A 27,849-nucleotide genomic window follows, 5' to 3' on the forward strand; every position below is an offset into this window, starting at 1 on the left:
GAGTTCAATGTTTTTTTGCTGAGGATGATTTGGTCATTGATGGGGTTTTTCATTATAGGAATATGTAATGGTTGAGCTTATTAAATTCGAATTTTCACTTTTTTTGTATAATGAAGACGATACTTTATGTTTTTGAAATGTTATCGAAAATATGCCTTTTTTTGTAGGGTAGTAAGTGATGATGAAAAATGGAACAAAGTATCAAAGATATATATGTTCATTTATTCTGTAATTGTGATTAAATAATTTAATTAAATATACTACACTCTACGTGAAAGTTGCGTTTTCGATAACATTACAAAATGTTAATGAATAGTAACCATTTCCCAATTTTCTTCCGTCTGATAGTTTAAAGCCTTTTATCACCGTTTTTCAATCGGAAAATTATACAATCACCACTTTGATGCACATTGATTATAATTTTTATATATTTTTTCTTTGGACTCATTGTGTAAGTTAATTTTTGTTTTCGACTTTTATAGGCTTTGCCTTAACCCACCTTTCTGTAGATAAAATATTATAAATGAGCCTGAAACCGAAGCTAGCGATAGTCCTTCATCAAAAGTGAAGTGAAGGTGATGAGTGCACCTATAAATAGGGAAAATTTCAGAGGTTGACAATTCAGTGGAGACAATAAAACAAAAAAGGTCTTCATTATTATAGTTCATTATTAATTTCAATGAATTTTTCAGGGCAATTGGGTCGAAAGTCCCGCCTCTCCCATACCGTACTATTTTGTTACATGTAATACACTATTTTCTACTTTTTCGGGTCACGAAACTTCTACAGTTTTACATTTACATTTTAGTTTTCTTTGTTTATTTTTCAATTATATTATATTTTGTACCATATTTGAATACAAATTTTCATTTTGCTATAACCCCCCAAATTAATAATTCCTGTACACGCCACTGGCCATAATTAAAAATTACATAAACTTGTTCCCAAGACCGATTCGAACTCACAATTGAAATATACACGGGTTTTTTCAGAAATATTTATTGATAAATCCTATAACAGAAACTTAATATAAAAATACTAAGATAAGTGGCAAAACATAATAAATACACAAAAGAGAAGAGTGAATACTAACTTATCACATACCGTTTCTCAAATGAACAGACTGATTTGGCATTTTATTATAAATATCTTTATAATTATATAAAATTTCACGAAGCACATATTTTGTAGATGAATATACATATATATCGAATTCTTAGAACTAAAAATTTCTTCAAATCACAATAAAATAATTCCAAACCAGTTTGTCTTATCAAATTCCAATAGATTTATCGAAAATGAGATATATCCAATTCAAACTAATACAAAGATAAAAACATGTTCCTTTTCTTTTATAAACGACCCTTTTTATTCAATATCGTGAAACCTCAAAACGGCTCTGCCGGGAATTTCAGATTTGCACAGTTTTTTCACCACTGTTGGCGCATCTTCTGCTGCAAATTCAGTATGAGGAGGAGGAGTTATCTGAAAAAAGAAATCAGTGAATTGTAACAATTATCCCAGATTTTCTTCGCATCTATCGAGAATTCGGGAAGCACTCAATTAATTCGTATGCAGAAGATAGGGAAGAAACTGTGACTTCAGAAGAACATATATAAAGTGGGTTGGTAAAAATATAACACTTACCTCTCCATTTGAAACCAGCTCAACAAGTTCTTTGAGAACATCGATGGATCCTAGACTTACGGGTTCTATCTTCTGATTTTTTTCAGCAATTAATTTTGAGAATTTGGGTAGAAGTCTATCGGCGACCTCATCGCTGACGAAGACTATTCCTCCCTTCAAATGAACATCAGTTAATAACTTGTCAATGCCATTTCAGAAAGAGTACTTACCGAATTGAGGCACTGCAAGCATCTGTGTAAAGATCTAGAGGTTATTCCAAAATTGATTACTACATCTACAAGACCACGGCACGCATCTTGAGTTCTTTCCACAATTTGTCTCTCGAAAAGATCTTCATTCCACTGCACCACTGAAACGCTGAAACAAAGAAATTTGCGTCAGAAACCACGACCGAAATAATCTTAAAATATTAGTATAAACTATATATTTATCTTGTGATCATGCGACGATGAGGACTGTACTATTTGCTATATAATCGAAGATCTGCAAGGCCAGATATCGATTTGAAGGCGGATAATATGGAAGCCGAATATGGGCCCAGAGTTTGGGAAAATTTTGTCCCAAATAATCAAATCAAATTGATTTATGAATAATTTTATTTATAAATCAATGTATACGGGATGTCAACATTGACTAATCTATATGCGGCCTCTGTGGAAGAAGGAGTAGACAATATGAGTACAAAAAATTCACAGGAAATTGAACTGCTCATCAAATGTTAAGGATACTGAATTGATTCGTGTTATCTCTTTAAAAGAACCCAATTTCCTTTTGAAATATGTAGAGCATTTCAGGTTACAATAATAAGATTCCAAAGAAATTATGTATTCACAGTGACAAAATAACATATTTGAAAAGGTATGAAATTCACGAAAAAATTCTGAACAAAGTATGACCTCAACGTGCATAAATAACTGCTTGGCATTTTTTTTCATACTTTCCACCAAAGAAATTCTGCACAATTTTTGGCAAAAAATTGGTCCGATTGGAATCAGGTCAGGGGATCTTGAGAGTAATGCTGGATGTTGAATATCCTGGTTTTATCTAGCATGTAATCACCTGGTAAGGTCATCTAGATTCTAGATAAAAGAAACAACCGGCAATGGCTGCGTGAAAATGTGGGACAACAACTCGAAAAAGTTGGACTTCTTGAACAGAGCTGCGGTTTCTTCATATAAGTGGACGTTTCTACACTGCTACTAGACGACTATCAGAAAGACGGCAAAAACTGGACTCGTCAGTAAATAGTAGGTATCCCCATTAATCTCGCCAGTGTATCCTTTCCATTGCCCTTTCTAATCAGTAATCTTTGACTCTAGTGTTCACGAGTGGAACAGTTCTTAACAAGCGTATCGATGTTAGTTTCGACTTCATGGATACGTCTTCTGACTGTGCATAGGGAACTATCTGTGGCATCTCGAAGACGTTGATGACTTGCCATTCTACACATGCTCAGAGGCCGTCTTCTCACCAAAAGATTCAAAAAACCGTCTTCTTCTGGCGTTGTAGCACGTGGTCTAGGTCTACCATTCTAGGCCTTTGCCTAAAACTTCTAGTGGAAAAGTACTATGGAGTAAACGTGACATCACACATTGGTAACAATGATTGAATGGAGCTTGCATTTGAGTGCGACCAGCTTGAAGCATCCCCAAAACTGCGTTGGCATCACCATCGGATAAAACTGTTCTTGGCATAATGAAAATTCTATTTTTGATTGCGTAGAACTGTTTGATTTTACTGAAATGAATTGAAGACTGAAGAGAGAATCATTAAAATGTGCATTTCTAACACGGAACTCTATTAAAACTTGCTTCACGATGGCCCAGAAGAAGTTTCAATAATAATTGTAAGTTTATATAATAAAAAAATACTAAGATGATACGAAATATATACATCTTCGGAAAACTTCAATATCCTTAACTGAGAAAGTTATCCTCAACTCTTGAACAGTTCATTTCTGGCAAGAAATTCTGTAATCAGATTGTCAGGGGGGGGGGTTAGGTCTTAGGTATGCCATATTGAGTAAACCTTTCAGGATGAATCATATTTGTTTAGTAAATACCCATCTATATTGCATAACTGTTTATTATGGAAATACAATACCTTGAGCTGGGTACAAACATGTAACAGAACTTTATTGTTTTGTGACATCGTCACACAGAAATTTCGCGTCAAAGATGCATCACTGAGTATTCAACCCCCTGGAACGACAACTCATCAGTTGATGATGTGAAGCAAAAATAAGTTGCAGTTTCTTATCTCATTTTTTTTCGCCATTGTCCTTATTCAATGACATCACTGTTCATAGGGGTAATACTGAATGGTGGCATCAAACAGTTGATGATACTCTTTGCTTACATACTGTCTACAGTTGGTTCGCGAATGTCACCTACGTTAGACCGTTCTATCACATGTCTTTACTCTAACCAACTTAAGCATTACTTTCTGTGAGAATTGTCCAGACAATGAACGTAATTCTACATAATGTAGACATCAAACTAAGAGCTCACATACATTATGTGCTGCATTAATTACAGTATACCAAAGGAGCAAACTGTAGGTAATCTTGGATAGACATTTCTATTTTCAAGGGGACGTTAACAGATATGAAAGAATAAGAATGATATCAACATCACGAAGTCCTCTGCAGGTATCATTTCAAAGCTAGGAGATTTTTCTGGCAAAGTTTAGCTTCTTCTACTTTACAAGGCTCAGATTAGACTAGAATTTGCATGCATGTTTGGAGCTCGGCAGCCAAACATTAATTGTAACTATATCAAGTTTGACATGCTCCACTCAGCTGAAGGAAATTTCGACAACTTCTACCAGATTCTCAAGCAGAACTAGAGCTGCACATCCTACACATCCCTTTTCCTTATGTTTTCCGAAAATCCTTCTTTAAAGAATAAAACATGTTAATACTCACTGTGGTATTTCCGAAGCCAGCTGGAACCCTTCATCTGTCAAACTAGCAACGACGATCTTGACTCTCCCTTGGAACTCTGGAACTTTGAACTGCTGTTTTCCTGTCCTTACTGCCCACAAGGCCAGACCTCCAGTGCCGACAACCAAAATTTTGCAGACGTGATCACTAGGCGACTGGCTCAGAATTTTTTCAACATAAACCTGTGCCGCCATCACTGCACTTTTGGCTAACAAAGCACCTGTAGGCAACATGGAGGCAACGCTCATAGGTAGATTGTCGGGGATTGGTACCAGGTAGGATAACTCCGGCACGATCATGTACTCCGCGTAACCGTGGGGAAGATCATCGTGCGGGTAGATGATGACGCGTTGCCCAATTTTCAAGCACGTGTCACTGACATCTTCTCCTAGGGCGTCTACGATTCCGGCAACCTCAAACCCTGGAAAAAGCGAACTATCCCTGAAACCATAGAGGGAGGAGTTGCAGGTAGGCACTTCATCGTTGGAGTGGTTGGAGGTGGTGCTAGAGGTTGAGGCTGAGCGCCCCCTCATTCTGTAACAAGCTCCTGCACATACCACTTGGATCCTGGCACCTTTGGGCGGCACCTCGGGTACTGGAATTTGGTAATTGAAGACGCAATCTTGGATTCGCGGTCCGGGACTCTCAATTGAGACTTGACGGCACAGCTTGTCCATTCTTTCTTTTGTAGTCCTGAAATTGAGTTTTCAGTTAGATACAATTTCGAATCATGCTAGATTCGTTTAGAAAATATATCAATATTTCCTGGTTATGTATACAGAGTGTTCACTAATGCGGGAAATGATTATTTGACCAAAACCAATAATACTCCTTCCAGACTCTTGGAGTCAAATATAAGCCTACTCAGATATGGAGTGTAGATAAAAAGAACTTCTTTCAAGTTTTTTTGATAAAATTGAAAGAGCGATAGATTGACTCCCATTTCTTTATCCCCATAAAGGTAACGAACCATCTTGGGATTTTGGATTTTTTTCTGACCATAATTTTAGGCTTATTTATAACCCTACAGTGAAAAATTTTTAGCCCCTCAAATTCCTGGAGAAATTGTGGGTTCTGCTAGCAGAGCAGCTTTAACGTCAAGTTGCAGAACTAAACTAAAATTATTTATTTATTTGATGAAATAAACGTCATAACCTTTTCATACAAAAATAATCAAATAATACAAATAACAATGTGCAACCCAATGAAATAGACAAGACTTTCAACATGCCAAAAAAAGCATTACCTCTTCGAGTATTCAATGGGAGTTAATGCTAAATGGCATTACATAATAATTTATGAATCGAATTCAAACTGAGCCAAAAGTTCAAACAAAAAACAAAAGAAAAGTGTCTAAAACTCTGCAAACTTAAATACGAAGTTTACGCTACGAATATTGCGTTAAAAGTTCTTCTATACTTTTCTACTTCGAGATTGGAATCTGAAGTCAGGTGATGATGCACCTGCATAATCTCTGGTTCTTTTATGGGCCTTCAAAGGTTCTTCTTCTAAATATTACCTAATGAATAGCCTGAAATGCAACTGGAAGCGATCGATATTTTGAGAAAATCTATAAAAGGAAAAGGATAAGTTCAATCATGTACCTACAATTGGGGAGTTTGTCAAGCACACTGTACGAGTCGAGGAGGGTAGTTGAGTTTTCTAAATGGCAACTCTAACTTTTTGTTGCTGAGGATGATTTGGTCATTGATGGGTGGAGGTTTTGTATCAATACTTTTTTCCTGATAGTGATAGGCTTCATTTAATTCGAATTTTCACGTTTTGTGAGGTCGATTACAAACATTTCTAGTGTTTTTATTTTCTCTGAGCAGTAGCATTCGTTAAAATTCAAATAAGTAAATCATCCTCAGCAACAAAGGTCCACCCATTTCTGGTTCGAAATGCCATTTCAAAAATCTCAATTACCCTTCGCCTCTACGAAACAGAGGATAAACCAAGGGTTATTTTTTTCTCATTCTCTGTAATGTAAAATCTGACACAATGCAAATAGTGTTTGAATTCTCCCTAATTTTTGAACATAATACTCTCAAACATGTTGATGAACTAACATATGAATTGAACCTAAAATTATTTTCCAAGGGGATATTTATTGATTTATTTATTTGTTCATAATCATACATATCTATGTATGTATAAACAGTGTGCACCCTGTATAATTTGATACAGCTGAACAGAATCAGTAAACCAAGCTGTATCAAATATAAGCCATAAAAATCCGCCTGCTCGACATTTATTTTGAGAATATTAACAGAGTTCAGACAAAATAGAATTCAATGAACTCGGAGTGGAGGAGGGATATCAACAATAAGCGAAAATCACGAACACCAAGAATGATCCACTTCCTTTTGGCACATTCCACTCTATTCTAACCGAGAAATCGTTTGGCACGTTCAGGATAATCATAAATGGATTCAAGATGTGATTCGCCCTTGAACAGTTGAACTGCAAGCTTCCTACAGATCTAATTTAGTATACCTCTTTATGTATGTCTAATTGTTGAACAATCGGCATTGAATCGCTTGAATATTTTTATTCACTGAAACCGGAACTCCCAAGGTAAGAGAAGTTAATGAAGGACAGTTTAAGTACTAATCAGCAGACTTAATAAGAAGTCATAAAAATAAGGGGGCACGTTCAAGTAACTGTCAACAATTCCTTATATTCTACAACATTTAGACAATACCATAATTCCCCTCCTTAATTGCACAATGAAGATGATATAGTTATTATTACATTAGGTCCGAAATTACTCAATTTCTGGTAAAATTGCAGTTTATAAACTTAGCGACCACACATCTCAATGGAAAGAAAAAATCAAGTCATGAAACTCCAATATCAGTTCATTAATCGAAATTATTCACACCATTAGGGAGATGCACTGAATATTTAATACAGGATGTCTAGTGTTATCATTTAATTTTTATTTAATACCTCCATGTTTGTAGAAGGACATATTTTGCGGTATGTACCTAATAGTCTTAAAAACGAAAACCTCTACTCAACAAGAGGGACCTGTGAGGTGCATTTTGTGAGGCCTCTGGCATTGAACTAACTAGTTAGTAGTTAAACATCTGAGATGTGTCTTATATTGTTTAAATAAGTGAATATCCAAGTGAAAATGCTTTTTTCGATAAAAGAACGTCTGATATTATCTGTTTATTTTTAAACTATCGATCTGAGAAACTCCATTAGATCATTTCTGAAAGGGATATTCGACGACCTTTGAAATGAAGTGTCACTCGACCCCTGTTATTATCTGTTCAAATTGTTATGGCACTTTTTCAAGGGGTTGTGTTTTTTATACTCTTGAGTACCGCTAAATGTATTTCCCTATGAATCTTTATACTTTATGGGAAATAGAAGGGGTGGCTCCTTTTCACTGCGAGACACTGTATTTCTTTCTATCCTTTTCCTACATTGTCTTAAGAATTCAAAGTTACTTATTTGGATATATGTATCGATGTACTTCCCAATTTAATGAAATTAGTTTCCTTTTATGAAATGTACTGAAAAGTATTTAATTATTTAACTTTTTCCAACGGTTTATTCACATTTATCACACTGGCAATGGACTTCCGAAGTGATGAATATTAATTATCCTTCAATGATATTTCACTGAAAATGTACATCGAAGGTGAACAATGAAAAAAGTTCACTATGATACATTATTTAATGTTTACAACAAAGGTGAACGATGAAATAGGTTTATCTTCGACTGAATTTTGATGAGGGAGACGTTCACTATTGGATGATTATTCATGAAGTTAAAACTACGCTGCAATAAACGGAACAAGATGGTCAGTCATGTAATGTTTTCGAACAATTTTTGTGAAAATTTTCCTATTGGTAAGGGAAAACCTCGTTTTCAGACCACAAATACTCAAATGAATTTCTAACTTGGGTTCGAATAATGAGCATTTCTGAGGAACAAGAACAGTACCTAACAATAAACTTTTCTTCAATCAACATTCTTGATGTTTCCACATAAGAATCTCCAATTCTCTTCTATGAAAAGAATAACTTATTTTTTGTACATGTCAGGTGGGGTTAAAAATCCAACAGAGTTGGTCAGAGTTCGAACGAAGTGGGGTACCTACTACTACTGATACAAGTATTTAATCGAGGGTACTTTTACGACAAGAACTCAAAACAAATGAGTATTTTAGTGACTATGTCCTGAAATTTGAAGCAATGCTTTTGAATTATAAATACAGAGTAAAAATTTTCCAAGTGATAAGTTTATAAGACTAATTATAGTCTATATCAACGAAATTCTAGTAGGTGTTTAGTAGACAAGAAGCAGACAAAAAAATACTTCGTTTTCTAATAAACAAGAAAACTTCGAGCAATAAAGGCTAGTGGAGCTGCTGTAAGCAGCAAGAAAATTTCAAAGCATCACAAAAGTATAGTACCTATGTGTCTGAGCGCGTTAGTCTGAAATAACTCTCAGCTCTCATTTATAAAATTTTTGCTTTAAAAACATCCACTACCCACCTCACAGAAAAATTGGATTTGGTTCAGATCTAAATAACAGCCTGGTAATATACCTATGCAACGATACAGATAAATTACTTTTATCCCTAAACAAATTTATTACCAAAAAATTTTATCTATATGTACTATCGAATTCAAAGGTCTACTGTAGGGAAATTCACGAAATGAAGATTATCAAAACTCAAGTGAAAGCGTATGATTCATTTCACATTGGGAAGCTTCTTATCTTATCTAAGATTAATTTCATTTATTTTTAGTTGAATATTTTTTCGGGGTAGTTTAAGACGCTAACAGCATGAAGCTAAGGAAATGTACCCTTTGATCAAAATGAAAACCTGCAACAAAATAGGAGGATACGAGGGGATGAAAAAGACGAAAACGTGTACTACTTGGGGCAACCTGTATATATTATATGATATATTTATTTATTTATTTAAGGTGAAGAGTTGAGGCAAAGTCTATAAAACTCAAAAATAAAATTGGCACATACATTCAACGTGAAATCAATGTACTCAATTTCTTTCTAAAATGTGAACATTTCGCACCACAATTTTGTTCATAAATCGGTAAATTGGTATGTCAAATAATTTTTAAAGGCGAACAACAGGTAAATATTTATCAAATCCAAATCAAATCGTTTCAATCAATCAGATTCCCAGTGGCGTATATAATTACCAGTTTTAACAATAAACAATAAATGGACACAATATTCGTAAACAAAATTACTCGTCTCTCTATACGAGTACTTGAGATATCGGAATTATCGCCAAGCAATTAATTAACCTTGAAATAATTGATAATCATTTTCTTATCTATTATACAACATTAATTATGATGGTTGATTGATTTACAGAAATAGGTGCCGATTTCAAAATTTTCCCTCGAGCTGAACCTCGTTTGAAAAAAAAATAATTCTAATGCTGGAAATTGACCTCAATGTGTGCGTTATCTAGTGATCAGTCATCGAGGACTGTAGGTGAAAAAATATACACGTGGAAGTGATATCTGAAGTGTTGATTTTCGAAGTATTTTTGTAATCATGTTTATACCACTTAACTCTATTTATTCAAGATTTCTCTCGTCACGATTAGTTGCACTTTTTAGAATCTATTCCTGTAGCGATCTCTGAAGTGTTATTGTGGACAGTTTTGTCGAATTCACACTTAAAATGTAATAATCGTAACGTTGTGCTGACCAATTTTAAAACGATTAAAATAATGACCCAGACCGGAGATACATAAATAAGAATATGTCTTGGTTAAAGTACTGAAATGCAAACTTTTCTTTAAATAAATGACTACTTAACTGTTGTGGACGTGTCGAAAAATTTTTCATAATAAGACAAAAATTCAAGTATGATATTCAGAATTAAATTGGAATTTCATTTTTGAATAAGTTCTGAAGATATTACTGCAAAATTGTGGATATGTACTGAGAATAAAAGAAAAATAATGAATAAAATAGGAGTTCATCTGAGAGTACGGTGGAAAAAACTAATAGTAGTTTTTGTTTTGGAATCAGAAAAAAGTTTCGAAAACACAAAAAAAAATTATGAAGTGTTATTGAAAACGTGCCTTTTTCGTCAGGTAGTAGTAGTTGATCAAAAACGTATCAATTTCATATTGATTTATTTTTTTTTGAATTATTCCAGATAATTCATCAATTTCTATAAAAAGGCATTTTTTCAATACTACACTTCAAAAATTACTAATCACTTCTGAAGTGTATGCCATTGACCTACAAAAACATGAAAGCAACAAAAGGTCTATCCTTTTTACCCACAAAAAGGTGGGGTTGCCATTTGAAAAAAATCCTTTACCTTCCACCCCCCGAAGACGGTACCTGACAAACTCCTCAGGTAGTTCAGGACTGATACTAGTGGTGAAAATTTGCATAATATAAAATAAAAATTGACCGATTGGAGCATATTCTACAGAATAGTAAGCAGATATGAATTCTGTGAGTAACTTTTTACTCACTCTGTATAGCAACTATTGAGTGAAAAATTAGAAAATACAATAAATCAGGGGTTGACAACAACTTTATTCAATGATCTTTATACAGGCGGGTGAGTCAACAGTGCTCGATCGGTCGATAAATGAACTTCAAAAACTCCCCATTTTATTCCTGAAATGTTTCCATAAAAATGAAGATTACTAGGGTACCCAAAGGACGAAATAAGTTCAGGGCAGGCCATTTGAAAATTTCGAAAAATCGCAGTGTTTTTCAGACCACCTGTAGAGTGATCTTATAAACAGATGAAGATAAAAAATAAATAATCTCGAAAGCTCGAGCAAGAAAAAAGAGTTCACAATTTAAATGAAGATTGCTGCTATCCCACTAATGAAAATAGTTTTTATTCGAATAACAGCAAAAAATTACAAATCATATTCAAAAATCATACATTTATCTCTGATTGAAACCATCATAACGATGAAATTTGTTGGAAAAAGTGACTTATTGAGGTATTTCGAAATCAGAATGAGAATGAAATATGAGAAATCGGGTATCTCATTTGAAAAAGCAGGGTGGTATAGTGTTTCACCACTTTCGTATCGCCCTATTTTAGCTTATACACCTTAGTGTATAAGCTCTTGGACTCTACTTATAGAGTCCAAGAGTTATCAAGCGATTGAGTGCTGTTGACACACCCTGTATACAACCATGAAGAATTGTCCCAGGTGAAAGAATTTGGTTCAACATTTCAAATAAGAATTATGAAACCCACTTTCAAGTGTCCTCCACGAATAATCCAAAAAAAGATAAAATATTGTGGAATGTCAATTTTAAATTTTAAGGCCTGAGGAAGCAGTCTGCGAAACGTCGCTAATAATACGATTTAGAAGTGATTGGTTTCAAATGTGTGCTAATCCCACAATATTTTTGTTCAATAAGAATCCTTTGGACTTAATTAAGCTTGAAAAATGTTTTCCACTACTGGAAATTCCCAAAGTTGATATTTTCAGAGTACATTTAATGTTTTTAAGCTTGGACTAAGCTTATGCAATACTTTTAATTGAAAACTCTTAATAGTGTCAAACAACAGAAATAGAAACAAATCCTTGAGTCAGCAATGCGGAGGTAACCTATGAAGACTGTGAAATATATGTACTTGATTTATTATTTCAAAAATGCCCAAACCACCCATTCCCGCTAAATGACATCTCATTTATGTCAAAAGGGATCTAAAATGATCTTGCTCTGAATTATGATCAAAATTAGATTATCTAAATAAAACGTTTTCTATGAATGATGTTTTTGAAATATCTTTTAGATGTCTAGTCTTATGCCTGGCAAAATTCTCATGTCCGTAAAATATCTGAAAATAGATTAGTTTCCAAATATACATCTGAAAAACGTTTATCTTATATCTAATTGTATTAATCGCGAAAGAATCACTGGGCAGACAACTAATAGATAGGATATACCATACCAATATTAGACATCAATATCTGACTTTATTGAGACATCTAGATTACATATGGAGAACATCTAGCTGAAATGGTCGAAAACCAGTGACCAGATGAATATCTTTCAGATATATCATTTTGTATCGTCTATGAACATTAGAATTCAAATTGTACCAAATATGTCGATTAATATCTTCAAAGAAGATCATATATTGAAAAAACGTTTATTGGATATCTTAATTTTATAATCATGATGAAATTAATTTTCAGACGGGAAATAGATATCATATACTATATCGATATGACACATCAATATCTGACTTTGTTTAGACGCCTAGATTACATATATAAAACATCTAAGTAAAATGGTCGAAAAACAGTGAACAAATAAATTTCTTCTAGATTTGTCATTGCTAGAACGTCTTTAAACTTCACGATTCCAAGTGTTCCAAATAATAATAAGTCAATGTCATCTATTGAAGTGACCGAAATTAATTATTCATAAACCATATTTCTACGATAGTCAAAAAATTTTGGATCAATCAACATCTTCCTAGTGTATTTTTCAAATTCATTTTGTGTTTTATCATCTAAGTATCAATGTTAAGAAGCACATGTAAGTATTCGTATTTTTACTGATGGGGATGTTTTTCTGGGAGACTTAGTATCAGGATATTAAATTCGTGAAAATTTTCATATGATAAAACTGATTGGACAATTTTTTTAATATAAATCGAAAATCGAGTATGAATATTGGTTCCTATTTCAGAAATAATGATGAAGAATGATTGACTCCTAAATTCAATATGTTAAATATGAATTTCGAACGATATTATTGATTAACCTAAGATACTCTTGAGAGTCTTGAGGAAAAAGGATATTTTTCCGAGTTTGCAGAAAATAGGTGTATGGTTGAAGGTATCCGATCGAGAGATATGCGATGAGAAGGACTAGACACGAACTACGATCGGGTTGGATCGCTTGGTGGCGAACTCTTATCGCAATTCGCAAGAAGTCGCGAACCGGCCATGGGCCAATAGAGTTAAAGTTCATAGTGCATAGCCATTTGAACTTGAACATTCAACATTTCCGTTAGTATACAACCCTTCTTTATAAGAAGGTCAAGTCGGCTAGTGATTGTGTTCGTTTTTTGATTAGTGATTTGTGCTGTAATAATTGAACAAGGTGAGTGCAATTTCTACTTAGGGTAGTTACAGCAGGTAATCCCTTCACACATTAATCAAATTGCTTGAACATAGGAAAATACTATTTACTTCGATATGGTATTAGTTTGGATTTGTGCTCTCTGTTGACAATGATATCCAGTTATCGTTTTCAAATACTTACCTGAATTTTTGGCTACAATAAATTGAAATATAGGTAGATTTAAAATAGAAATATCTTTCATAGATCAATCGTAGAATAAAGTCTATTAAATGATATTCTTTAGATAACCATTGACAAGTCAATACTATTTTGTTAGATAGGTACTATTAATGGTATATATTATATCTAAAATGCGGTCCTCTGAGGAATATCAATCGGAAATTTGACGAATAATCGAATATACAGAGCTTGAAATCTTCGAGGAAATGTTTAGATGTTTTTTAGATCATTTAGGAATTCGAATATTTTTTCGTATTTCGATGTTCGAATTGAAAATTTTGTATCAATTAATCCATAGGAGTTCACTATACAGCAGCGTTTTCTATTTCTATGTAAAATTTACTTGGTGAAGACGGTTATCTGAAAAAGTCTATTGATAGACATCTTCTAGACATCGATTCAGAAGTGAATTTTGAATCACTTCACTCAGGAAACTCTTGCTGAATAATGTAACCCTTATTATAAGTACTAACAAAACAGGATTCAATCTGAAATTTGACGAATAATTGAATATACGGAGTTTGAAATCTTCGAGGAAATGTTTAGATGTTTTTTAGATCATTTGAGAATTCGGATGTTTTTTCGTATTTCGATGTTCGAATTGAATATTTTGTATAAATTAATCCATAGGAGTTCATTACCGCAGCGTTTTCTATTTCTATGTAGAATTTACTTGGTGAAGAGGGTTATCTGAAAAAGTCTATTGATAGACATCTTCAGACATCGATTCAGAAGTGAATTTTGAATCACTTCACTCAACACTTGCTGAATAATGTAACCCTTATTATTATAAGTAGTTACTTACAAAACAGGATTCAATCTGAAATTTGACGAATAATTGAATATACGGAGTTTGAAATCTTCGAGGAAATGTTTAGATGTTTTTTAGATCATTTAGGAATTCGAATGTTTTTTCGTATTTCGATGTTCGAATTGAAAATTCTGTATCAATTAATCCATAGGAGTTCATTAGAGCAGCGTTTTTTATTTCTAAAAAATACTCAGGGTATCTAAAGAGTACGGAAATTGAATCCTATTGATTTATAATTTGTATCTTCAGCTTTTGGTTCATCGCTTTCTTTTCTTCAAAAGAATATTTTTTTGCATATTTTCTCAACTTGAAATTGATATTCAATCAAAAAACATTTAGCCATTTGTAATTTATGTTGCTTCCAGAGGCTGTATATGTTCTCTTCGAAAGTGAAACGCCAGCAGACTTAAATGATGCTGTCATAAAACGGGCCATTCAAGACTGGTTACGACTAGCCAATCAACGGTACGAATATGAGAGGAATAAAAACAAATAGACAATAATCTCATCTATTTATATTATGTTTTTTCCAATTTTATGAATTTGTGTTATGTTTTTGAATTATATTTATTTTTGTTTTTTTTTTATAAATATATTTATTCATCAGAACCCGTTTTTTCTCTTCCAACTCCCATACGAACTGTCAACCATTCCGTATAAATATGAACTCGCCCATCACTAATCTGTAGATTTTCAAGTGGTCAGATTTTATGGATATGATTCGAAGATGTGGATCTTGAATCTACGGAACGTCCATTTTCTTTCACATGGACCCTTCTTCGAAACATATCTTGTGAAATAAATATGTCTAGTTAAGAGGTCATTAATATCACGTTTTTTAAATTATCCTGATATAATTCCAAAGTTGACAACAATTAGAACACAAAAACTGTATATACAATACAAGGTCATTCTAGAAATATCTAACAAACGTTAATCTTTGATCATCTAAAATAGGAGAATACTAACACCATCTTTTTCAATAAATAATCTTTCCTCTAATAGACATTCGATTTCTTCAACGATAAAGACAATGCTCCAAAGTCTAAAGAAGATCTTTGGTGCTACATGATTTAGATGTCCTGATGGCCATGTTTTTCAGATCATCTATATATTATCAGATTGTTGATCGAAGAAAAATGTCAAAAATCTAATTATATATAAACGTTCTCGAATGATAATAATAAAGTACATCCTCAAACGTCTATTATATATCAAACAAAATACCAAATCAGGATAATCTCGAGAATATCAGAAATCGTATTTGTTATAGAGATAATTAGAATTACGTCGAATAGACGTCTAAAGAAGTGATACTTTTCAACGTAAATCTCGCGGACATTTTTCCGTCGAATCTAGGTTAAAGGTTCGATACTTTCTGATGTTTTATAGATCATCTAAAAGTCTATGAGCTATGGTCTATAAAATGTTTTAAAGATGTGTGTGTGTTGTTTGGGTGAACGAAAACCGCCCTTATTTCATGTCAAAAAGAATTTTTTTTTGAAAAGCTGCTGGTTACTATGAACGTGGAAATCCATTAACATCAAACAACCATTGGATAGTAAAGCATGCGCAATGTTAATACTTAAAATAATATATTTTACTTCAAATTAGAATTCACTAAAATATTTTCGATTTCTCAATAACTGTATTCACGAAAAAAAATCAGTTCAATTAAATTTGAAATAATTCAAATTGAAACATTTCGAAGATTTCGAAAAAACTGTATCAATTTTGTAGCTTTTTCCAGATTGAATTTCTTAATATTTTATTCACAAATGTCTATAATTTCATCTTTTGATTCTGCATTCAGAATGAAGAATTGAGAATCTAAATTATCTGACTGTAATCGACAATGATGTCCTGAAGGAAGAAACTCAAATTTGTATTAACAACAATATATAATTCCTTCTGTCAGAAAAGGATATCAAAATTTCAATATTTGGTTTCTGATTCCGAATAAAAAAGCGAAAATCCAAATTGACTCACTGAAATCAAAGATAATCGTGGAGGAAGAAACAGGATTAAACTTCACTAAAGCGACTTTTGGTTGCTAGCGTTAGAAATCACACACTACTTACTCAACAGGCAATTAGCGATAGCAACAGGAGGAATTCTGTACTTTGTCATGTATTCTTTTAATCTTATTCCAATTTACTTTCGATAGGAACGCGAACAAATAACCACCACGTTATCTTTTTTTTAAGTGGATGCAAACGGAAATTTCTAGAACGTTGAATAATATTTTCCCATCAGAACGATGAGTGGTTTTGAAGGATCTGAGAGTATCGAGTGACAGGGTTACTTCGGATGAAAATTAATTTGGTAGGAGTGGATACTGAACCCTTCTGATGCAGTTTTCCCACTTCCATAAATAGTCTTCCAATTCAGCTTTAAGTATACAGGGTAGTGCACAGATTGGTCACTTTTATTTCAACAGGGACATCCTGGGATCGAATTCACGAATGTGGGCAGACCACCTTATACGGGGTGACAACACTCTTGAGAGCCAAAACGCCAAAGGGGTTCAAACAGCATTCAGTAGTGGTTGTTCAATTTTTTTTATGAAAATACTAGATTACGTTAGTTGGTATAAATGTTAAAAATGCGCACTAGTTAATGAGTGGAATGAATTGAAAGAGTAGAAAACATTTTAAAACATCAGTAGTAGCTCCTTGTCATTGTCGAGGAAGCCAAAATTTTGATGTGCATTAGATTAATATATTCTCAGTCAATCAATTATGTCTTTTCAAAACATATTTCATCGTCCAGCGTGGAGGTGAGAGTTATTTTTTATCAGGAAAATGTAACAGGGTGATATATGTATACAGGGCGAGTCTGACTCGTATAAATATTTTAACAGTAGATTCTTGAGGTCAAAAGAAGCAGTTTTTTCCTTTACCATTTTTTCCGAATCGGCTCAGTTTAAAAGATACAGGCTGTTGAAAACCCATAAAAAAATGTTATTTTTAGTTTTATCCTGAGATAGAACTAAAAAACGGTTTTATCAAAATGAATATAGTTTTTCATTTATTTGATTAATCCTTATTTTTCGAATAAAAGATATCACCCACGTCTTTCAGTTTTCTCATAATGACCATTACGTACCATAAAAATACCAAAAATTTAAAGAACCCAACACTTGAAACTAAGATGAACGCTATCTAATGAATATTTGAACGTTTTGTAAAATAAAAATATTCTTCATATTTCCTCCTTTAATGCGCCATTTTTGAATAATTCGATGTTCAAAATGAAAAATATGTGTGAAATTCGAAAAATTGGGTAGTTTGACCGAATGCAACTGTTTTTAAAAGATCCACCCAGATGTGTCACAGATTTCGCTAGTTCTGATTTCGTTTTTCCAGAGGTGGCACAGCTCATTATGAAAACCCAAAATGGCTATATATTTTTATCAGGGCCGAATCGGAAATTTTTTTTTTAGGAAAAAGTGTTTCTTTTGACCTCAAGAATCTACTGTTAAAATATTGTACGAGTCAAAGACTCACCCTGTATAGTCGAAATCGACACGAGAGACTCGACTGCAACCGCTAGAGGAGCGGAAGGTACATTATACAGAGTGTTCTTTTGGCAAGGTCATCAATTTCGATAAATTGAAGTAACGAAAACTCAAATTGGGAAACTCTGCGTTCTGAAAAAGGTCAGTAGAATATGATTTTATTGCATGCGTTCAATTTTCATACAGAGTCAGTAAAAAATAACGCACAAAATTCATATACTTTGGTGTTATTTTGTGAGGAAATTCTAGAACAGCTGAATTTTCATTTCAAATTACGAAAATTTTCCTGTATACACGAAAATTGAGTTGTTTTGTCATGCGAGGGGTGAATATTAATTGAGTTTTTTCAAATAGCAACCCTAATTAGGTAAGTGTGCCAGAAATAGATTCGAATAGACCTTTAGTTGCTGAGGATGATTTGATGATGATTTGATCATTGTTGGTTTTTTATCAACCCTTTTTTATAATGGGGATGAAATGGTTGAACTCATTGAATATTCCTTTTCCTATGCTTAATGACGTAGGTACACACTTCAAGAACGATTGATGTTTTTGAAGTGATATCGAAAAAATGCGTTTTTTCTAGGGTAGTAATTGATGAATTATAAAAAGAAGGAGATAACTTTATCATCACAACTAGAAAAATAAATAAAAATGTAATTTATAGACATTATTTCATCAATTTATTGTATACGAAAAGGAAAAGGTATGTTTTCGATAAGCGTATATCACTGACAACAAAATAAATTTGAATTCAACAAGTTTAACCATTTCATCCCTCTAATTAAAAATGGTTTATAAAGAAAAACAATCAATGACCAAATCAGCAACAAAAGGTCTCTCCAAATCCATTTCTGGCACAAAATTTAGGGTTGCCATTTAAAAAATTTCAACTACTCTCCGCCCCTATTTCATCCATCCATTCATTCATTCATTGCTGAATCCCATTGCCGGGAATGAATCTACAAAAAGACCAAAAAAGGGAAAAAACAAAAAGACAAAGAAAAAAAAAGGTTGAACATTTTAACACTTATAATTTTTCAGGGCTAATTGCAATTGTGTGCTCTCCTGTGACTGTGGAGACCCAAAACCTTTAAGGGAATGCATGAAAAACTACTGAATTATACAAGAAAAATTGTGTGATATGAAACTTGACCTGTTCGAGCATTTTCCAACAAAATAGTAAAAAAAGCGAAGATATGAATTTTGTGCGTTTTTTGTTATAAGCAGCATTATATTAGTTTTTGAGTAACGAAAGTTACTATTCACTTTATCTATATTACAGGGAAAACGTGAAGGGTGTAATCGGAAGAAGATATTCCGGAAAAGTGTACCAAATGTAAAGTATTTTTGATCGGTCAGAATGTGGTTTAAAACATAATCATCTTCTATACTTCGATTCAGAAGCAAACAGAGTAGGGAAAATGTTTACTGTTTTAGAATCCTCTTAATCCACTTGAATGTGAATGAGCGATAAGATTGAATTGTTATGTTTACGTTTCATTTCCGAAGTAGCGAATCAAAACAAACATTTCAATAGTGGTCTAATCTTACGTTTCTGTGAATTCGTTGCCGTTGGTGTAGGTGGTCATGTTCTGGTTGTCGGTCATCTTTAACATCGTCGAACAAAGCCTGATTCTCAGCTTCTATGATTCATAGAAATCTGCAATCACTGGAGATCAACTCAACTAGTACAGTCTGATAAATGAAACATACTAGGGAATGGAAGTAGGACACTAGAGTTTATGCTCGTCGGCAAGCAGTCGAGTGTTTTGATATTCCGCGAGGACACGAATTATTCACGTGGTTATCACGTGATACCGTGTGTTCAACCCAGAGATCAACCTGGACTCGCGTGCTCCTTGTGCAACAAAACAATGGACCATGGAATCGAAGGGTTGCCCAAGCATACGTTCAATGACTCATGCATTGGGGGGTTTGCTGTGAAAATTGGGATTGTCCGCGTTGCTATGATAATCTCCTTTTCCATTCGTTATACAGGCTGTTCGATGAATTGCTTCCAAGCCGGGAATTAGAAGAATGTGTGTATTTAACATGATAGGGTGTCAGAAACAATAGAAAATATTGACATCCTGTGACAACTATAACTAGGTAGCATATGATTAAGATTTCATATGATCCCAAAAAATTGTTTATTGGATTCAAATCAGGTAACCTGGAAGGCTAGTCAGTATGTCGCCCTTCCTGGATGGTCTTCTTTATTCCTCAATGGTTCCTCGATGCTATCCTTGTTCAGTTCTTGAGCCAATGGATCTTTATTATGTTCTTGAAGGTTGAAGGCAAAGACTAAAGAACTTTGGTTGAAGATTACTACTGATTATTGTACGCCAGATTCGTCGGACAGTTCCTTAATGCCAAGCATGGGCATTCTCTATGGTACTAAGGGTACATTTGGCAGTTAATACATGATCTGAAACAGTCACTGCCCTCCTTTGTTTCCTTCAAACACCCACGTTTTATTCCTTACTAAACCTTACTAACCTTTGAGTAGTAATACTCAACACTATAACCCAAGAATATCAACTCTTTGCTAAAACAGTAGCGCCAAAATTGTCAACAAATGATAATTTTCTTATAAAGTGGGTGTTAGGCAGCAACTTGGCCATTGTATGTATAATACATTCATACAATACAATGACATGGTCATTGCTCACAAAATATAACTTCTTAAACTAGTTTTTGTAATTGTATGGAAGCGTATTCGAACATTTAATGCGTATAATTTCTTTGTATTTTTGTATACAATAAAATGGGACGACCAAAAAAGGTTTATCATTTTCTTACTGAACTAGTGATCGGAGAAACCCGAATCGGACATTTTGAACAGGAAATCAAAAACCTTCAAATTGATGTGTCGCATGACCCCTGCTTCAGTTTCAATTTCTTGGGGTTGTAGCGTTTTAAAGAATACCTACAGCGGAATGTTTATTCTGAGGGTAGCACTTCTAGTGTCACTGAGTTAACATTTCTTCGTCCTGAAAGTGCTTGTTTCAGTGTGCATCTATGGACGACCCTCCACATGTGCATCAAGCATTGAAAAAATGGAAAAAGAACTGACGTTACCGCCCTGGCCCCCTGCATTTTAATCCAAAAAAGCGCGAAAAATTCCTACATGACTTCAGATCAGGGCTCACCAATTTTTTTTTATTCACATACGTGAACTGTAAAAATTCTTGGGGGGTTTATAATATTTTTTCTGCTGATTCCAAACTTGCCTTTTTGATAACAGTGAACAAACTTTTTTATGACTATTATAACTGATTCATGAGTGATACAGCTCATTTTAATTGATGAAAAATTGTGTTTAGGTAGAAATTCCTTGGCATTCCTGTTTAATATTCAAAATCGTGTGGTGTGATTGGATAGCATATTCTGGAAAATCGAAATGGTAGTGCAATTTTCACAGCGAAAGCATTATTCGTGACCATATGGACGTCTTGAAACGTAATAATTACATTGGGATTATTGGGAAAAACACCACTGCTGAGTCAAGAAATGCTGATATAGGGAAAAATGGACACCAACATTATATGTTATAAATTATTGTCATTTTTGTGATGCCAAATTGAATAATTTTGGTTCACGTATGGGAAAACTGTGAAAAATGTTGCCATTTCAGTGTTACGAATATTTTATGATTTATTTATGTAGTTAACAATCGCGGTTTCCGGCACCTTTTTGTTCAGAATAGAATGGCTTTAGATGAGGTGTGTCCTCCTACAGATTTTTGCATTGAGTTCATTCTCGAAAATGCGTGACAAACAGAAAATGTATCGAGGCCTCCCATCCATCTTACCTGTAAAAATACATGTCGATTGCGTCCATCACACAATCACTGCAGATGATTCATAACTTCGAAACGTAGATGTTTAAATGTTTATCTCACATTGTAAGATAACAAATATGTATAAAACTAAATGGGGAGTAGCATTTAGGTTTCCCGATCTGAAACAAAGAACCTTATGGGCAGATAAACCTTGTCGTCCCTCCACACATGCGTAACGAAGAATTATCGACCAATATCGCGCAGTTTGTTTCACTACATTTGAATTTCAAAAGAGAAGGAGCTACAGTATTCAAATGACGCTTCAAAATTCACACAATGGTTTATTATTTACGAAGCATCTTCCTCAAACTTATACCTTCCATTCTTCACCACAATGCAGATTAGATAAAATGGTTAACTATGCCGAGTAGCGCAGTGCAGGATTCACAAATAAAAGTTAAACAAGCTTTAGATTAAGATCCCCACTTTCTTGGGGCTTAATATACAAAGGCTTACTTATGGTGTGGATCACTAGAGCTATGAAAACTTGCCGAAGTCTTATTCATCTAGTAATAGACAGATTGGCTAATGAAGCTATTCTCACAATATCTAAGGAAGTTGATAAGGGACTTAGAAATAAAAGAGCCTATTTTTTTCTAACAAAATCCATCAAGGTCAGCGAACGTTCCCATTTACGAGAGGATAAAAAAAAACAACATCGAGAAAACATTAACTGCAATGCTATAAAGTAGAAAGAAAAATTGGGAAAGGGAATCTAACCGAAATTCCCAAATGAAATACCATTGAAATTGTATACAGATAGATGCTTTTGATCCACGATAAGCACTAGCTCTGCGATAAAAATATAGAGCTCCCATGTCATCAGTTCAAAGATGGGATGGGCATGCCGAAGAAAAGTGAGCGAAACAGACAAGAATATAAGGTCTGTTAAGTATGGGTGGGTATAAAGTGGTCAACACACTTGCTAGGGAAGGAACATTGATTCATTGGCCCAGAACCCTTCTGGGGTATAGGCAAAAAGTATCTACAAGAAATAGTTTCAGTAGAAGGAGAAAACTGAAAGCGAAACACTTTGGTGGAATCTATACCTTGGATCATTCCAAAAGTATCTGGATCTGCCAGAATATGCAACACACCTTCTAAACGGATTCCTTATTATTACAGGACATTGTCGCCTCAGATAGCATTTAATGAGAATGGGTCTAGTAGAAACTGACCTCAGCCACCTCAGATGCTGAAGTTGATAACAACTCTGGAACTGGAGGGCGAGCTGTAGATGGGAGGCGCAATATACACTGCGCAAAAAAATTAACGCACATTCTGAAAATCTCAATTTTAATGAAAGTTAACTCTCCATTGACTTTATAACTCATTTTTTATGTTTTCTCGGGAAGGTTTTGAACGAAACAAGACTCATTAAATGGAATAAAAATTCAGGATTTCACCGAATCTTATGTGAAAGAAGAGAAATGAACAATTTTCAAAATACTGAAATGCTGATAAGTGATTTAATACTTGGTATTTCCAACCCTTGCGTTAATTACAGCTCGGAAACGACGGTTCATACTCAAAATGAGTGATCTTAAAATGTTCTGATCTAATCCTTCCCAGATTTCTCCGAGTTGGATTCCTAAGTCATTAAGAGTAGCTGGATGATTCTCTGAACTTCTCAGCCTTCTATTGAGGTTGTCCCAAACCTGCTCAACCGGATTGAGATCTGGACTTCTTGCTGGCCATTCTATTCGAGAGACTTCAACCTCTTCAAGGTACTCCTGAACGATGGGGTCTGGCATTATCGTCCATAAAAAAAATTTCACCAATGTATGGGGCAAATGGCACTACATGCTCTTCAAGAATGTTCCTTATATACTTATTAGCATTCATAGCTCCATTATCAACGACCACTAGGTCTGTGCGAGCAGTCATAATCGATCCTCCCCCGAAACCAGTAGTATTCAGGAAATTGCACTGAGCATATCTTTTATGTGGACGTCTGTATACAAGGGAACGTCGATCACAATGGTAGAGGCAGAATCTAGACACATATGTAAAGAGAACTCTTTCCCAATCGGCCTCTTCCCAATGGATATGCTCTCTCGCAAAATCCAAACGCGCCCTTCGATGGGCTGGGGTAAGAGCTGGGCCTCTTGCCGCAACACGAGGCCTTAAATCATATTCTCTGAGGTGATTTCTTATTGTCTGAGTGCTAATTTGCACCTCATGAGTTTGCTCAAGCTGAATTTGAAGGAGGCGAGCGGTTGCAAACCGTTGTCTCAACGAAGAAACTCTCAAGTAACGTTCTTGAATGGCAGTTGTTACCCGTGATCTACCCTGTCCTGGTCTTCGGACATTCATACCTGTCTCCCTGAATCGCTGCAACATTCTGGACACACTTGTATGGGAAACTCCTAACCTTTCTGCGATTCTTGTATGTCCACCCTTCTTCTCGCAAAACTACCGCTTGGGCACATTCCTCTTGGGTCAAATTGCGTGTTTCGCGTTGAATAGCGATCGAGTGTAGAAAATCAAACGAAAGAAAAACTATTGATCACTAGAATTGATCGAGAACAACTGATTTTAGAATGCCAATACATTCAAAATCTGATAATATCATCTTTTTTTATTCCTGCTGGGAAAAACATCTGTATTGAAGAAAACCGTTGAAAGTGGATAACATATGCATGCATAATTCTGATAAAAATAATTATCATTGAGTCATTGAAAACACCTTCAGTTGTAGAATAAATTTGAGATTTCCATAATGTGCCTTAATTTTTTGCGCAGTGTAGATCTTAAGGTTGCACTGCAATGCTGTACTTCTGCTGTATACAAAGTTTGCGTTTGTTATTATGAATAAAGGAATTCCTTTTTATGAAAGATAAATGAGGTGAATGGATATGATATGGATAATATTTCATTTGAGAAGCTTTCCTAGATTGCTGAAATGACCAACGGTTTTAATCCATGTATAAGGATGGCCTTGTATATAATTTCGATGGTCTTGCCATCTGGATTTGAGTTCCTGCCTGCCATTACTCTTTGTTTTGGATAGTCATACAATTTAGTTCAGCAGAAGAGTGGTAGATGGCAACACCCGGTTAAATACATGCAATAATTGTAGTGACTAAACACCATGTGAAAAGTCTCTGTATTTATAATAACATTGAGTTTATAATACTCAAACTTCCACACCGAATTCTTTTAAAAATGGGAAATTTCAACACTTTGCTCTTAACCTTGATATACAATTTAGCACTTATCGCAATACGAAAATCACTTTCAATCTTTAAATTAAAGCATCAATTTTTTTTTACGCTCAATTTCTATCAGGGTAATACCAAGGACAAAGCTACACATATATAATCTTTGGCCATAAGTTGCTCTATTCATAAATAAAGGGTTGATGGTTATCCGAAAAATATTTCAATCCTTCTAATTAATAAAAAATTTGTCATAAAAACAAGATATGGAGCTTGCTTGATTTTGAAATATCATACCACAGAGATTACAGATTGTGGGGCTTGTAGGTCGGACCCACCAAACCTGCCACCTCGACCAAACCGGTCTATTGTGGCACACAAACAAGCTCAGAGAGCTAAACTTAACCCTCCAGTCCCATCTTACTCAGGAAGGAGATGATGTCAGAGGGGGAGTGAATTTGGAGTTCCTCTAGATTCGGCTTGACAGAGCCAAAGACTCCAAGTCTGCTCTGTCCGCCGCCGGGCAGTCTCACAGATATGTGCTCAATAGATGATGTGCAGATCCTGCAGAGTGATTCATTGACGATAATGAGTTTGTGTAAGTGAGCACCGAGTCTGCAATGTCCCATTATAGATCTCAGATTGGTTCTAGAAAATCCTAGCCATTGGTTGGTATATAGACTGGGTGGCACTGAGATGTGCCACCCACTGTGCTGTGAGTGATGCAGACCAGAACGGTTGCGCCAATATTCCAGGACCGTCTGCCTTATCCAGCTGTTGTTCCGTTCCGTGATTCAGGAATGAAACAAAAGCTGTATAAGGCAGAGGGTCCTGTAGAAATATGCAGATTATGCTTTCAGGTGAATGTTCAAAGTTTGGGACATATGATTATAAAATAAAAAATGATAAGAACTTTGGTATAATTCATCAATATACCATTGACATATCTTGAATCATATAATACAGCTAGAGCGGTTGAATAATATTTTTCAATCATTGAGGATGCAGGAAAAGGCTTCCACGGTTGCGCCAATATTCCAGGACTCTATACCTTATCCAGCTATTGTTTCGTTCCCTGATTAGACATAACTATATAGTATGTTCCGAGCCAATAAACGCCTTCTCTGGCTAGGGCATCCGATAACTCGTCGCCTCTAAAGCCCGAGTGTCCAGGTAACCAAATAAGTTGCAGTCTCTTTTGAATTCCCAATTTGAAAGGGTTAGATCTGCATTCGAGTACCTGTGCAGAATTGCATTTGTCAGCCGCGAGAGATTTGATGGTAGCTTGACTATCCGTTAGGATTTCTATTGACCTGCCCGACCAACCAATGTTAAGCAAATGGTTGGCGCATAGGTTAATGGCAAAGAGTTTCGCCTGAAATGCTGTCTTTAACCTGCCCACAGTAACACTGAGCTCGGTTAGCAGTCTACGGCTATAGACACCGGCTTCAGAGCCCTGTTTGGTTCTGGAGCCATCAGTAAACAAACAAATTCCTCGTAAAAATAGTTCCTTGTAACAGAGCTCTTCGTCTGTACTTGGAACCAGAGATCATAGAAATGCATCAAAACCAACTTGGATCAAAGCTATTATTGACAAGAGAATAGGTAAATCAACTTATTTGGTTCACATTCCAGAGTTGGGAAATGTAACATGGAAACGTCACTTGGATCAGATTATTCCCATGTCTTCTGATGCTTTGGCACTTCCGGGGGAGATTAATAGCGAGTTGCTTGATCCAGGTGAGGTTTCTCATGAGGAAAATGAAGTGAATCAAGATTTACCTGAGAGATCTGATGAGTTGTTTTCCGAGTATGAAAGTAATGTAATAACGAGACCAAGACGAAATATTAGACCTGTAGAGCGTTTAACTTATGTTTAGAACTTATTTACTTTGAAGTATCCTTTACTATATGTAGTAAATAGAAATGTATTGAATTGTGTGGTATATGGCAGGATATGTTGTTGAGGATATTGTGAATTGATTTTTTTTTTATTGATATTTTAAAGAGGGAAGTATTGTTATATATTGGCGAATCTGCGCAGCAGATAAGAATGAAACACATGTGCCTAACATAATACGTAGGATTAAGAGATTCATTCAGAGTGTAACTGCGACCTGAAATAAATATATAAAATACAAACGAGTTTTCGTCCCAATCATACTATTGGAATAAATATAAATTGGTGAAATACATCACAATAAGGTTCCGTCCGTGCTGGTTCTTGTGATTATCTGGTCAGTTCTCAAGTCAATCACCTTGTGAGCCTCCAGATGAGCTGATTGGGCACGAAAATGAGTTTATCAGGATCATTCACGGTTAGGTGGTGGAGCCTATGAGTTGCTAGTCTCGTCTCTTCCTGGACAAAAAATGTGAGGTCTAATAGCATCTCCATGGATGCGGTTGTTGTAGTGCGGAATGCCCTTGAAATCATAAGGTATGCCGTTCTCTGGAGTTTCTTGGGCGCTATTCCCTAAGTTTTCCATAACTCCTTGGACAGGCCCAGAGAGAGTGTCTGGCTTAGTAGATGATATTGTCCACATGGGAGTTCAAGAGAAGCTTCCTGTCCATGGTAATACCCAAATATACTGCTCCACAAGAGTTAGGG

The 27,849-nt window shown here is 34.8% G+C and overlaps 1 protein-coding gene across 4 annotated transcripts; it reads right to left on the reverse strand.

The window, feature by feature from the left end:
- Positions 1-1,354: 1,354 nt before the first annotated feature.
- LOC123321590 (trans-enoyl reductase fsa3) lies at positions 1,355-22,208 on the reverse strand. Of its 4 annotated transcripts, none has more exons than XM_044909265.1 (5): positions 22,051-22,208; positions 4,574-5,284; positions 1,857-2,004; positions 1,648-1,800; positions 1,355-1,485 (listed from the first exon to the last, which is right to left on the reverse strand). In XM_044909265.1, the coding sequence occupies exons 1-5, from the start codon at positions 22,077-22,079 to the stop codon at positions 1,369-1,371; spliced, it is 1,158 nt and encodes a 385-aa protein (XP_044765200.1). In that variant the 5' UTR covers positions 22,080-22,208; the 3' UTR covers positions 1,355-1,368. The 4 variants fall into 4 exon arrangements, with proteins under 4 accessions (XP_044765200.1, XP_044765199.1, XP_044765202.1 ...); XM_044909264.1 differs by lacking the exon at positions 22,051-22,208 and adding an exon at positions 19,788-20,008; XM_044909267.1 differs by lacking the exon at positions 22,051-22,208 and adding an exon at positions 16,795-16,927.
- Positions 22,209-27,849: the final 5,641 nt, after the last annotated feature.

The sequence above is a fragment of the Coccinella septempunctata genome, chromosome X (assembly GCF_907165205.1).
Source record: "Coccinella septempunctata chromosome X, icCocSept1.1, whole genome shotgun sequence".
NCBI classification, from domain to species: Eukaryota; Metazoa; Arthropoda; class Insecta; order Coleoptera; family Coccinellidae; genus Coccinella; species Coccinella septempunctata.